General features: G+C 46.6%; 1 protein-coding gene across 1 annotated transcript in view; it reads right to left on the reverse strand.

Annotated features, from left to right (window-relative positions):
* The window catches only part of TRAF3IP3 (TRAF3 interacting protein 3), a 19,745-nt gene extending 14,454 nt beyond the window's left edge, over positions 1-5,291 (reverse strand). The window contains 6 exon segments of the mRNA XM_007451562.1: positions 2,174-2,269; positions 2,363-2,392; positions 2,653-2,677; positions 2,954-3,017; positions 3,150-3,297; positions 4,944-5,291. Of these exon segments, the coding sequence (XP_007451624.1) occupies positions 2,174-2,269; positions 2,363-2,392; positions 2,653-2,677; positions 2,954-3,017; positions 3,150-3,297; positions 4,944-5,291 (711 nt within the window).
* Positions 5,292-11,735: the final 6,444 nt, after the last annotated feature.

Raw genomic sequence — 11,735 nt, forward strand, 5'->3', positions numbered from 1 at the left:
TTCCTGCTTCTGTACTGGTAAACTCCTATTCAATCCTTCCAGACCCCGCTAAAGTGGTCCGTTTCCTTTGGAGTCTACCCTATACCACCTCAGGCAGAAGAATTGCTCCCTTCTCTTTTCTCTGTGTCACTTTGTAGAAAGTGCTGTTACAGCTTTAGCACACTGCAGTAGAGTTATTTATGACCTGTCTGTCTCTTCCTGGCTGCTATTGGAACTCCTAAAGACAAAGGACCCTACCTCTGTCCCTGTAGCACCCAAGCCAGCACAGAGTTGGAACTTATCAGATGTCTGTTGAATAAATGAATGAGACAATCTCAGTTTAGTTCAGCACCGGAAACCACCTGGCATGCACAGCTGTCTGTCTCAGGCTCCTACTCAGCTATGAAAACGACTTCCTTAACCAGCAGGAGCCCTGAACATAAACACCTAAATCTGGATACAGTGACCGACATGAAGAGGGAGGGCTGAGCCTAGGAGTCTCTTTGACATCACTGCAAACTTCTTAGTTTTGTCCCATGTCCTCCCATCCCATCTCTCTGTCTAAGCACAGCCATCTACGTGGTAAGGTCAGATGTTCACGGAGGCTGGGAGGTTGTGTGTTCTCTCTGCGCACCCGGGGCTTTCTGCTCCAGTCGCATCAAACTGCTTATGCTCCCTGAACATTAAAGTCTAGGGGTTTCGATGTGGGGTCCAAGGACCCCTGGGAATCCAGGATCTGCAAGGTCTTCCCTTTTCCAACTACATATCTGTGTGAGGCTGGATTTTCCTCATATGCTTCAACCAAAACAATGTATTAACAACAGACTGAATGCAGACGCAAATATGAGAATCTAGCTGTCTTCCGTTCAGACATTAAAAAGATTTGCCAGCTCGGTGCTTTGCGACCATCTAGAGGGGTGGGATAAGGAGGGAGGGAGGAAGACGCAAGAGGGAGGGGATGTGGGGATGTATGTATGCATATAGCTGATTCACTTTGTTATACAGCAGAAAATAACACAACACTGTAATTATACTCCAATAAAGATGTTAAAAAAAACCCAAAAAACAAAACCAAACAAAAATTTGAAAAAGTGTAAAACAATGCCACTCCTCTCACTATTTTTAAAAAATATATACTATTTTTCGCAAAAATATATAATTTAGGTTCACATGTAATCTATTTACTATTGTTATTTTAAAATTAGTACATATTTTAAGATTCCTGTTTTCATTTCAAGTGGTAAATATAAAAAGTTCTTTGGATTTTAATATATATTTTTAAAGAGTATAAAGGGGTCCTGAGATTAAAAAGCTGGAGACCCATTGCATTAACCTATATCATGCCTCTGGTTCTTTGCCTATGCTGTATCCCCTGCCCAGAATATAGTTCCTGTTTCCACATTTGCCTGGAAAATACTAATATAACTATAAATATTTCCCTGGTTCTCCCCTTCTGTGGATTCATTCATTCCTCCTTGTATTCTACTATATCCTGAAAACATTTATTTCTCACATCGCTGCATTGTTTAGGCATCTGTGTACCTGACAAAACCGCAAGCTCTCTAAAAGCAGGAACCCTGTCTAATTAATCTCATTTCCAGTGCTCAGTGTAGAGAACATGACTTATGAATATTTGTTGAATGAATGGACTAAAATCAGGAGGTCTGAATTTTAGTTCCAGTTCTGCCTCTAACTAGCAGTGTGACTGTGGACTAGTCACCTGACCTCCCTGACACTCAGTTTCCTCATTGGCAAAATGAGAAAATTAGCTAATCTCCAAGGTCCCTTCCCGCTTTGACATTCACGTCTGGGCTGACTAGTAGGTGTAGGATGACTTGGAATTAATATTGGTGTGAATCCCATATGAAAATAGTTGCATTTATCACAGTCAGTAATATTAACTGAATTGGGACCGTCCTTTCTTTCTTCCAACAAATTAAAAAATGGAAACTCTTGCCTCTTTTGGTTCTGGGTCTTCCCTGGGGGTGTCCTCAGCTGACCACCCTGGATTGAGCCAAGCTCTCCCATATATTTACTGTGACATGTTTGACCTCTAGGGCTTAGCACCATCCCCCACCTTCAGCCTCTTCAGTAGCGAAAAAGCCCCTTCTCTTGCTGGGATGGTATGGAAAGAAGAATGAGATAGGCACACATAGAAGTCCGTGAGCTTTGTTCAAGCAAAGATTTCCCTTACCTTCCAAGAGCTGTCAGAGGCCCGAATCAGGGCAGACAGTAGGTCTTGGAGAATCACCATTTTCTGTTTTAGAATCAGCTCCCTCTGTAGGGCCTCCTGGGGGGCAAAATGCAAGAGGGTAAGATTAAGTTGAAGGAGAAGGGAGCAGATGGATGGAGGAGCTGCGGGGAGAATTCACATGTTACTTACTTTGAGGTACTCAGAAAGCTGGATGATTTCCTAGAGAGGAAGAAAAAGGGTATTTAAGAAGATTGTAGTTCCCTGAAATCCTAGAACATGGAGCCCGAGCCAGGATTGCTTGTGCTGAGTAAACTTTCTTCCTTGACTCAGGGTCCCTCCAGGCCCCCATGTCTATGCTCATCCAGGAAGAGGGTACCCCTCCATCCCAGCTGAGTTTACCGTGGAATTCCAGAATGTGAGAGCTTGGAGGAGCTTAGATGCCACCTGATTCAACACCTTCACCATGAGGATTTTCTTACCTTATCTAGAACTGCAACTCCATAACTGGAAGAGAAGAAAAAAACAAAACACAAAAAACAAAAATGACAATGGATCAAAGAAGTAAGAGTGTCAGGAGGCAGTGGATTGATTCCTTCTCTGATCTCTTCTGAAGAGCCAATGGGGAAAGGGGGGAAGGCCTTCCTTTTTCTTAATTAAGGTGGACGTGGAAGTTCCTTGTGCTCCTCTCCACATTCTGGGGGAGGGTTCAGGTAAAAGCTTAGAAGAGAGGAATGGATGGGCTGTGAAGGAGTTGAGGTCAGGAACATGAAAGGTACTCACTTGGTTTGCTGACTGGCATCGTTCTTAATCGTTGGCTGTGTTTCTTCTGCCTTTGTCTGAGTGCCTGAGGGATAGGGATAAGGTGATTCAGAACCCATGGGAGAGGCAGTGAGGGAAGTGGGGAGGGATAGGGACTCTCCACTGCCAGCGAGTGGAAATGCCTCAACCCAGTGAGTGAGGAAGGCCCTGCTCTTACCACGGTGGTGTTTGGGTGGCTTCTTGATGGGAGGGTCCTGTGGTGGAAGGCCCCCAGCCTGGGAGGGGAGGTGGTCAGCCAGATCCCTCCAGGAGCCTGAGGGAGGATGGTGTTGGGTTGCAAAGACCTCGGAGCTGGTCCCTGACACCTGGAAAGCAAGTGCGGGATGCTGAGAGCCTAGATAGAGCCTCTTAGAACAGGATTCTCCAGCTGACTGCAGAAAGATGAGCCAGTGATCAAGTTTCGGGTCCAGAAAACCAAAGGAACCCATTCAAGCCTTCAAAGCTACAAGGTTATCCCTGCTCCTGCCCTTTCTTGTCCTGGCTGGTGGGATCGGTCCTCCTCAGTTCAGGCAAATGGGGAGCTGGGCTTGTCTCCAATTACTCTCTCTAGAGTCCCTGATCCCGGAAAGAGAACCGGTCTGAGGTGGGAGTGAGGGGATCTGGGATCAGGTCCTGCCTTTTCTTGGTCTCAGTCTCCTGGCTGTATAATGAGGAGCTTGGAGTAGATGGTGTCCAAGGTGCCTTCCTATTCTAGAGGTGGTTTCCTTCCTCTTAGTAACAGCTGGACTATTGTTGAGGTTTTGTGTGAAGAGAAGGTAAATCAGGCAGCTGTAGGGAGGAATGTAGCAGTAGTTGTCACAATTTTGCTTGCTATTTTTGTATTTTCTTCTTACAAACTAAAAAATTTTATGTTTGTAACATAACACTAAAAGGCTAAGAAATGCATGTGGCAGCTAATCATGCAGACTAACTCAATCTCAAGAAACCTTAAATAACTGATAGGCTCAGGAAGAGTTCTTTAGGTAACTGTGTTTTCTGTTCTTTTTCTCCTTAAAATTATTTTTTCAACCGAAAGCACGTAGAAACCTTCTTGCCTTAGAAAGTACACAGTTGGTTTTATTTTACAGCTGGGCTCGAGGATCATTTTTCTGAACAGCACCTCCTGTTGTGCATAACATATGCACTGGTTAAGAAGGCCCAACAGAGCACCTACTCTGGGGACAGTACAATACCAGTTACTTCCAGGGAATCCGGAGGACCCATCCTTGCTGTCCACCTGCTCACAGTGTGGATAGGAAGACACAGATGGTTTGCTGGCTGAGCTCATTTCAACGTACCCTGGCTTTTGCCAGCACTGCTCCTTCCCAGGGCAGACTAATGGGCCCTCTAAAAGTTACACAATCTTAGAGGATTTATAACCTCATAAAAACCACAGAGAGCAGAGGTGGCCTGGAGAAGCTAGGGAAGCTAGGGCTTCCTGGGCCAGATGTGGCCTTAGGTGAATGAGATTGGAATTGGGATGGCCCAAGAGAAAGAGAGAAGGTGGGTGATGCAGCAGCCTTACGGAAGAATAGAGACGAGAAATGTATGTGTGTGTGTGTGTGTGTGTGTGTGTGTGTGTGTGTGTGATTTGAGGGAGACATTAAGAAGATTGGTCTGTGTCCCTGGCCTACAGTAAGCATTCATTGAATGTTGTTGAATGACGGATGAATGAATGCTGTAGAAGGTATGTCTAGATAGACTGAATTTGAACTAATACTAGGAATTAGCTATGGAATTGTTTTTAAATTATTCTTTTCTCTCCTAAAAGGCAAGTGCAAAACAAAAAAATAGCTAAAAAAACCCACAACAACAAAAATATCTGTTGAGTAAGTGGCTAAGGGAGACTTTATGATGACTGAGGAAGGAGGGACTTCATTTAAATCACTTCTTAGTGACCTTGAGCCCACCCACCTGCCTTGGTGTTGCACCCCATCCCCTCCAGAGCACTGTTTCCCTCCATATGGCCCACCTGCTGTCTGGGGGAAGAAATCCTGTTGGCCCAAGACAAGGAGGGCTCCTTGAGGTCGTTCGCCTGGCTTGGCCTCCTGGAGGGACCTGGCTCCCTGGCCTGCGGGCTCTGTGCCTCGCCTTTCTCTTCCACCTTCAGGTTCCTCCGTCTGAAAAACTGCTGTTGTCGTGCCCTCTGGAGCTCTTCCCTCTGCTGGGTCCTCAGCGCCTTCCCCACCTGGCGGCTAGTGGTCACATTGGGGCGGCAGCGGCGGCTCTCACGGGTCTCCTGCCAGCGCTCGCACTTGGCCTCGTAGCTCTCAGCCCATCGGGCCAAGCCAGAGACAGGCCTAGGGTCTGGGCTGATCATGATGACCTCCCGAGCACCTGTTGTGCTTGGCTTCCAGTTCCTGGAATAGCTGCCCGGATCTGCCAAGTGCCAACAGGGAGGCGAAGACGAGGGGTCAGGAGATGGGCCGAAAAGTGGCCATCTCCCTGGACGAGGGGGCAGAAATAGCACAGCGTCCCATATGTGTGGGTTGACAACTGAAGAGGGGATGATGTCATACGGGAACTCAGGACTTCTGGATTCAGCCTCTAGACTAATTTCTGCGCTTCTCTGGCCTGCGTCTCCCCTTCTGCAAAGTGGCGGGATTCCTCCACTTCTTCCTTGACCAAACGTCTCACCCTGCCTCTAAGCTAGGGGAACGTGAGAAATAATTGATAAAAATCACCAAAAGCTTCTAGCCTTCTGGAGGGCAGATGGGGGCGTGTTCCTTTTCCAGGGACTTCTAAAGAACCAGTTAAATTGGCTCCCTGATCCCCAATCTAAAAGGAAAGCCAGAATCTTTACTGCTCTCTTGGCCCAGTTGTTACTAACATAGGAGAGTAACTTTTCTCAAGGCCTGGAGGGATAGCCAAACCCCTCGAGGTGCTACCAGTCCTATGACAAGCACTCACTGTCCTCTGCTTAGCCTTTAGCAGCTATCTTGCCAGCCTGGTCTGGGGCATGGTTCGGGAGGGACACCCCACGCTCTTGCCTACCGTCACGGAGCCCTGACCTTGGTCCCTTGGCACTCCACTCCTGGCCCAGGACTGGGCTCTGACTCTGAGGTACAGGACAACCCAGACCCGTACTGGCTGAGCACTTGCCACTTGCCCATCACTGGCCAAAACTCATTTCAGAGCTTTCAGCTCAGTATCTCTCCAAGTGGCAGGTTCCGTTTTTTAGAATCACCTCCCTGTTAGGGCTAAGTATGGTGCCAAGTCTGCTTTCCTTAGCCCAGACACAGATTGTGCCATCGAAACCAGCAACGATGTGGATTATACCTAAATAAGGCTATTGCCAAGAAAAAAGAAAACAAAGCAAACAAACAAAAACAGTAACCAAAAGTCCCCAGGAAACCAGGCTTGGAGTAGAGGCCACACTTGCTGCCCCTCTACATGGCCTTACCTGCTACTCACATAACCCCACCCTCACCCCTTCTGCCTTCTCTGTGCCCTTCTCTCTCTTTCCTACTCTCTCTCACCTACCTTCTGCAAATTTGTTCATTCTCCTAGAACCCTCTGGTAGCTTGGCTGAGTTGGGGCTGGACATGGCTAAGCTGGATTCTGAACACTGGAAATTCTGGTCCCTGGGGTCAGCCCAGAGACTGATGAAGGGAGGGGGACTTCCCCTTACAGCTGCCACCTCTCTCTGTCCCACAGCCTCACTGCCCACCGCCCTGGGAATCTAGCTCCCGGGGAGGTCAGTGAAGGGATTTCTCAGCTTCACCAACCTGGAGGCATTTGCTGGCTCTGGTCCTTCGGGTTTATTTATAGTCAAGCAGACTCAACAGGTAGCAGCCTCTCCGCCCTTTCACTGGAGTTCCCTGCTCCTCCTGGATCAGTCTGGAATTCTCTGCAGGATTCTTGCTCTCCCTTTCTCTCTCTCTGGTCATACGACTCCTTCCAGGGGGTCATGGGTGGGGCCGTATCACACCCTGAGAAGGGCATCTTACACAGTCAGACCCTGTTCGCTCTCCAATGCCTGACTCTCCAGGCTTGGAGGGGCATCTTCTGCTCTTGGGCAGTGCTTACCCCAAGCAGAACTGTTAGGTTGTCAATGCTTGTCTGCTCATCTCACCCCTGGGTGCCTCTCCCCTTTCTTTAGGCTTTTCTCCTCACTCCTACTCTGTAGGGTCCCCTCACTTCTCACCTGCCACTTTCTTCGTTTAAAAACTTAGGAAAGGATCTGAGAGGCCCATTCATATTAAATTATGAAGGACTGGGTGTGCAGGTAAACTCCACTTTCAGAATCTATACTTGTGTCCTAAGTCATAGGCCCTATAGTTATTCTGCCGTGACTGGGGGAGGCGGGGTGCCCCGACCCTGGACTCAGACTGTGTGGACTCCTGTCCTGGCCCTGTCATCTACTACCCACGTGCTTTTGAACAAGCTATTAACTGTCTCTATGTCTCTGTCTCCTCATTTATGAAGTGGGAACCTACCTCCTAAGGTTATGAGGATTAAAGAGAAAATGCACGTCAAGCATCTGGGACATAGCACCCAATAAATGTTAGCTTTTTATAATAATATAATTATTATCACTCCTGTCCTACTGATCTTGGATATTGAAGACTCAGTGCTATAAGACAAATGTCCCGAGCTAACCTAGCACTCCAGGACCGAGAATGCCTCATCCTCCAATTCCGCCGCCCCCTTTCTCTTTGAAGGGGCACTGTCTACCACACGGAGGCGATGCTGGTCCCTGGTTGAAATCATATTTACTGTTGCTCTGTTCATCTGACTTCTGGGTGTAGGCTACAGGGAGAAAGGACTGCTCTGTGGTCTGGATACAACTGCCATCTCAGTTAGGCCTGGCAGAAAGGCAAAGAAGAGAGGACTGCCTGCTTCCCACCTTTAAAATGTGGGACGCTAGGTCCCCTCCCTGTTTGCTTCCGGGTAATCCCTCAGGCTTCATAGACGAGGCAGATCCCTTGATTGTGGAGAATCCTCCTGCCTCCTGCTGTGAAGAAGAGAGGGCTGTTGGGGAGAGATAAGTGTGTGGGCTCTGTCTACACTAGTTCACTGAAACGCATGGCTGCCCTGCTCTGTTTCCGGGGTGGGGGTGGGGGCAGACGTTAGCCCTTGCTACCCAAGCTGGGAGTTGCAGTGGGAAAGCCTCCTCAGAGATGTGAGTGTTCTCAGGCCCCGAGGCTCTCACACTGGGCAGGATTTGGTGTGGCACACCTGGGTAGCATCATACCCAACTTTCCGGGAGGTCTTGGCTATTCTGATTTGCTTAAACACAAGAAGCCATGTGGACGGCTGACTGACAGAGATGGGCTGTAGAAGAAAATGGAACGGGTCCCCGTGTGCTTCAAAGAAAGGTCACTGGGCCACTGCCCAGGCAGCCCTTGGTGGCATGAGACAGGGCCCAGCTGGAGCTCTGGAAAAAGGTGGTATTGGCTGGGGGAGACTGTCCTCGCTGCCACAGCGGGAGATCAGGGCGCTGCCCTCACCTGACAGTGCTTTGCTGCTGCCTTTCCCCGTCTTTGCTCCTAGTTCCCTGCTGTGTGTGTGATAAATGGCCTCCTGCACGAATGAACGGTCTGGCCTTCCTAGCCGAGAGCTCTCAGAGTGAGGTAGGAGAGAAGGGCCTGCACCCAAGCTGCTGGGCAGGCAGCTTGGTGCTATGGGGTCCCTGCTGTGAAGGGAGCTGTAAAATGTACCTCCCATCACTGGGGAGCCTGAACCCTTAGTCATCTGACTCACTGCTAATCTAATCTTATGGATGCAGCAGAGAGTCATGGAAGCTGTGCCTCTGGAGACCAACGCGGGACACTTTCCTGTTTACCCAACCCCCAACACTCAAACTACAACACCCACTTCAGTGTCTCCCCCTTCAGACCAGGGAAGCTGGCAGACAGAGCCTCTTCTGCCCCACCCCAGAATCGGAGGTCCCCAACCTGGACACAAAAGCCTCCTCCTAAGTTACCTTGGGTCCCAGGCTCCAACCCAAGCAGCTCAGGAAAGCATCCCAGCTCCTGGGCAGATCTCGGCTCTGGTCTCTGATGGGGCAAGCTCTCAATCCATGGCTCTGGGCCCCCTTAGCATTTCCCTTCTTGGTACTGTCTTTCTTTCTGCACGGCAGCCTTGCTGAAACAGGAAACCACAATACTTGCTCACCCCAGTTCCTCTCTCTTCCTCTCTGGTGCGATCTGAGGGGCGCCTGAACCCTTGAGGCCTTCAGGACTGGGCTCAGGAGCTCCTCCCACCAGCAGGCATCCCAGCCACCCTTTCTCTTGCTCTTTGATTGGTCTGAGCTCTCGGTCAGTTTCAAGTCAAAAATCCCTTTCTAGCTTAGACAAGCATGAGTCTCTGGGTCAGATTCAAACCTTGCAGTTTCTATGAAGGGGAAAGAAAGGCCTTTTTGACCTAGAAGAGAGGTTTCAGTGTAAGTTTTCATGTGCATCAGGTAGTTCTCTGTGTAAGGATTTTCTCTTTTCTTACTTTACTTCTTCCCAATCCTGGTGTTGTAAAGGCTTTCTGCTCTTCTAAAGTACTGGTATTTTTTTTTTCCAGAATTCTGGAATGAGGTCAGCTCTGAATTTCCTCCTTTCTGAAGCAATGGGACGGGGTAGGGGAAGGTGAAAAGATGGTGGTTGGGTGGCTGGGAAATCAGGAAGCAATAGCAGGCAGAATCTTATGAAAATATTTCCTAGTCCACTGAACTAGGAAATTTGGGGAAAAACTGAAAGGAACTTATCTGTGTGCATTAAAAAGAAACAATTACAAATGCGATAGGAAATTTCCAAGAAGTTCAGTATAAGATGGTGGAGAGGGAACCGGATTGGGACAAGTTGACTGAGTAGCTTTGTAACCTTTGTGCAATTCATCTTGTCTGAGTGGTCCATTCAGTGTCTGAATGGATGATTTATGTGGCTCCCATGAAGTCTAAGACTTCACATGTGAGGCAAGTAATGAGACTTTTAAATAGCTGTGATAAGATAACAATTATTAAGAGGTTGGGAGTATGTCACAATCTTCTCGGTTGCCTACTACTGCCTCCATTCTCTGAGGAGAAAGAGAACAGGAGAAGGCAGGGGAAAATGAAGAGGATGGATTCTCAAGCACTGGGACTGAAGGGAAACGACTTTCCCTCAGGATGAGAGACAATAGCCCAAGGTCCTGTGCCTGAAGCTTGGCACGTGGAGATGGGGATGAGGACAGAGGGGCTGGGGAGCCCAAGATGGCAGAGTAAGAGAATGTTATGGGCACCGAAGTATGAGAGGGTTCTGGGAGTTTAGGGCGCTAGAGCATAAGAGAGGACAGGTGACGGTAATAGGAGTTCCTGTGGGCCAGCTATTTGGGTTCCATTGAAAGTCAGAAAGAAATGTGAATGAAGATTGACATCCCTTTTAGGGGTATGCATTCAGTGGGATACCACCTCTACTTTACCTGGGGTTTGGAGAAGTTACAAGTGTGATTTCAAGGTCACACAGGTTTGCCTGGCATCAGAGCCTGAGCTCTTAACACTATGTTCTGAGAATAATACAATTAATAAGGTTGTCATACCCATCTACCTATATGTGCAGAAAGAGAGAGAAACACACACACACACACACACACACACACACACACACACACACAGAACTCTGAAAACAGCGATTGTACCTTATTTTCAAATGCCCATGAAGCATCAAAAAATTCACTCTATTGATCATAAAGCAAACTTCATTAAAAAAAAGCAAACATTAGTCTAGTGTAATGCATTGAAAATAGACAGGATTTGACTTTTAGTCTGCTGCTGCCCTCAATCAGTTGTGTGAGCTTGGCTTATTATTTTATTTCTAGCCCAATTTCTTCATTCGTAAATGGGGAGGGCCCCTTCTGGGGCTAATATTTTCTGATTCTTTGCTTTCTGTTGAAAAATGTATTACCCTCAAAAGAATGATGTTGGACCCGTATCACATAAATAAAAATGAACTCAAAACGGATCAAAGACCTAACTGTAACAGCTAAAACTATAAAACTCTTAGAAGAAAACTTAGGGCAAAATCTTCAGGACATTGGATTTGGCAATGATTTCTTGAATGTGACACCAAAAGCGCAGTTTGGGATGATGAAAAAGTTCTGGAAATGGATAATGGTGGATGGTTGCATAATAATGTGAATTACTTAAGTAGTGCCACTAAACTGTACAGTTAAAAATGGTTAAAATTCTAAACTTTATGTCATATATTTCACCACAACAAAAATTATTATATTTCATGCATACAAAAGAATATAGAAAAAAAGCAAACATTAAAACAAGTTTATCTCTTACAGCAGGATTTTCTAACCACAGTACAGTAAAATTAGAAATAAATAGCAAAAGTTGGAAGAAATAAACATTTCAACGTCTTGGAAAAAGTATCCTCCTGGTTTACTCTTGAAATCTAGAGGAAACCAAATCTGTAACTAAGAATGACTTGAAAACAATGCTAATGAGAATATTAAGAACAAAATCTATGAGATATGGCCAAAGCATAGTCTTAAATATTTTTGTATTCGTAGTCTTAAATATTTTCATTACTTAAATAAGGGGGATTAAAAACAAATTAGCCATTTATTTATTTTCAAATAAATTTCTAAAAAAAGAAAGGAGGTAAGAATAAAAGGGAGATAAAAGGGGAAAGCAATAGAATAACTTGGAATTGAGAGTAGAATTCATTTACTTATTCATAAATAAATTCAGGAACTCGTCCTCGTGTGTGTTTGTGGAGAGAGGTATAAATACCAGTAGAAAAAAAAAAAAGCAATAAAATAAACTACTAGCAAGCCAAATCAA

This window comes from Lipotes vexillifer, unplaced genomic scaffold (assembly GCF_000442215.2).
Source record: "Lipotes vexillifer unplaced genomic scaffold, Lipotes_vexillifer_v1.1 scaffold111, whole genome shotgun sequence".
NCBI classification, from domain to species: Eukaryota; Metazoa; Chordata; class Mammalia; order Artiodactyla; family Lipotidae; genus Lipotes; species Lipotes vexillifer.